Source organism: Penaeus chinensis, chromosome 29 (genome assembly GCF_019202785.1).
Source record: "Penaeus chinensis breed Huanghai No. 1 chromosome 29, ASM1920278v2, whole genome shotgun sequence".
Classification (NCBI taxonomy): domain Eukaryota; kingdom Metazoa; phylum Arthropoda; class Malacostraca; order Decapoda; family Penaeidae; genus Penaeus; species Penaeus chinensis.
Genome location: NC_061847.1, coordinates 2,004,812 through 2,007,311, shown reverse-complemented (window position 1 = coordinate 2,007,311; position 2,500 = coordinate 2,004,812). Strand labels below are relative to the sequence as shown.

Below are 2,500 nucleotides of genomic sequence, written 5' to 3'. Positions count from 1 at the left end.
CGACGAACCGAAGGAAAGCAAAGAAAAAAATAAAGAAAAGGAGAAAGCAAAGAAGAAAGAAGAAAAGGCGAGAGAAAAGGACACGAAGAAGAAAGAAGACAAACCAAAAGAAAAGAAAGTCGAAGAAAAGACGAAAGAGAAGAAAATCGAAGAGAAGACGAAGGAGAAGAAAATCGACGAAAAGACGGAAGAGAAGAAAAACGAAGAAAAGACGGAAGAAAACGAAGAGAAACGAAAAGAAGGAAACACAACGGAGAAGCGAGAGGTCAACGTACCGAGGATTGAAGTCGCCGAGGTCATTTCGGGTCAAGAGGCGGACGCAGCTGCTCAAGGTCGACCTCCATCCGCCAGCTCGTCCTCCAGCGCCTCCCCCGCCCGCTCGACCTCGACCTTGGCGCCGCCTCCGAGCTCGTCCTCGACCAAGGCCAGGGGCGAGGAGGGGGGGAGGGCGGAGGAGAAACTGATGGGGATTTTGTACAAGAAAGGAAAGGTAAGATTTGTTGTTGTTGTTGTTATGGTTATTATTATTGTTATCGATGTTATTGTTATGGTTATTATCATTATCATTATCATTATTATTAGCATTATTATTATCTCATTAACATATCATCCTCATCATCATCATCGTCAACGTCATCGTCGTCATCTCTCTCTCTCTCTCTCTCTCTCTCTCTCTGTCTCTCTCTCTCTCTCTATCTCTATTTCTGTCTCTCTCTCTCTCTCTTTCTCTTTCTCTCCCTCTCTTTCTCTTTCTCTCTCTCTCTCTCTCTCTCTCTCTCTCTCTCTCTCTCTCTCTCTCTCTTTCTCTCTCTCTCTCTCTCTCTCTCTCTCTCTCTCTCTCTCTCTCTCTCTCTCTCTCTCTCTCTCTCTCTCTCTCTCTTATCTCCTCTCTCTCTCTCTCTTTCTCTCTCTCGTGTAAACTTATATAAAAAAATGAAACTTATGAAACTTATCCACATCTTATTAAACTTATGTAAAAATAATATAAACTTAAAGTGAGATTTTCTGAAGCGAACTTAGGAAAATACTGAAGCGAAGGACATGTTCAGAGAAAGCGGGGTGGGGGGGGTGGGGGGTGGGGGGTGGGGGTTCCTGCCTTGTGAACGCAAACATACGCAGGCACGCACATATACATACATATACAGACACGCAGGCACATCAACATTCATTTACACACGCACGCACGCACGCACACGCACGCACACACACACACGCACGCACGCACACACACAGAAACACACACACACAAACACAAACACACACACACACGCACAGACACAAACACACAGACACACGCAACCTCCCCCCCCCCCCCCCACACACACACACACATACAAACACATACACACACACATACTTGCAAACAACTCGAAAGTAGTGCAATCAGCTGCAACTTGCAATAGAGAAGTAGGTTAAGGTGACAATGCGGTTTTTGTGGCTTTGTGTGAGAGCGAAATGATACGAAAGAAAGTGAAAAGAAAATGCTATTTAGAGATAAATAGAGATGAAGATAGCTAGAGGTAAAAATAGATGAATGAAGATAGGTAAAAGTAAATATAGATGAACGAAGATGGATAAAGGTAAGTATAGATAATGAAGATAGATAAAGGTAAATATAGATAAAGGTAAATATAGATAAAAGTAAATATAGATACACGAAGATGGATAGATAATGAAGATAGATAAAGGTAAATATAGATAAAAGTAAATATAGATAAAGGTAAATATAGATAAAGATAAATATAGATAAAGGTAAATATAGATAAAGGTAAATATAGATAAAGGTAAATATAGATAAAGGTAAATATAGATAAAGGTAAATATAGATTAAGATAAATACAGATAAAGGTGAATATAGATGAACGAAGATGGATTAAGGTAAATATAGATAATGAAGATAGATAAAGGTAAATACAGATGAATGAAGATAGGTAAAGGTAAATATAGATAAATGGAGATGAAGTAAGATAGAGATAAAGAGAGATAAATGGTAAAAGGAAACAAGAAAAGTTAGAGATAAGTTCAAGAAAAAAACGATGGGAATAATGATAATAAGACGATAAACAGGATGAAAAGAGAATAAGTAAAAGATGTAGATAGATGAAGGTAAATGACAATAAAGAAAAAAAAAAAAAAAAGCAAAGAGAGGAATAGAAATAAGTAAAGATAAAGAAAGGGAGAAGATAGATAAAAGTGAATAAAGATAAGAAAAAATAAAAGGAGAGAAGACGAAGCTAAAGATAAAGATTGATGAAGAAAAAGATACATAAAAGAAAATGAAGATACTAAGGTTAAAAAAAGATAGAATTAAATAAACAAAATAAAGATACACGAATGTAGATAAAAATAAAGATATGTGAATTTAAAGAAATTTGAGAAGATATTAAAAAAGAAAAGGATGAGAAATAAAGAAAAACGAGAGATAAAGAGAAAAATAAATGTACGTAAACATGAAAAAAAATACATATATAAATAGATAGACAGATAGATAGATGAGTAA

The 2,500-nt window shown here is 36.4% G+C and overlaps 1 protein-coding gene across 1 annotated transcript in view; it reads left to right on the top strand.

The window, feature by feature from the left end:
- LOC125040613 (ABC transporter F family member 4-like) overlaps positions 1–2,500 on the top strand; it is an 18,724-nt gene that overhangs the window by 139 nt on the left and 16,085 nt on the right. The window contains exon 1 of the mRNA XM_047635261.1: positions 1–490. This exon is cut by the window's left edge and continues 139 nt beyond it. Coding sequence (XP_047491217.1) covers positions 464–490 — 27 coding nt within the window. The 5' untranslated portion in view covers positions 1–463. The remainder of the gene's footprint in view (positions 491–2,500) is intronic.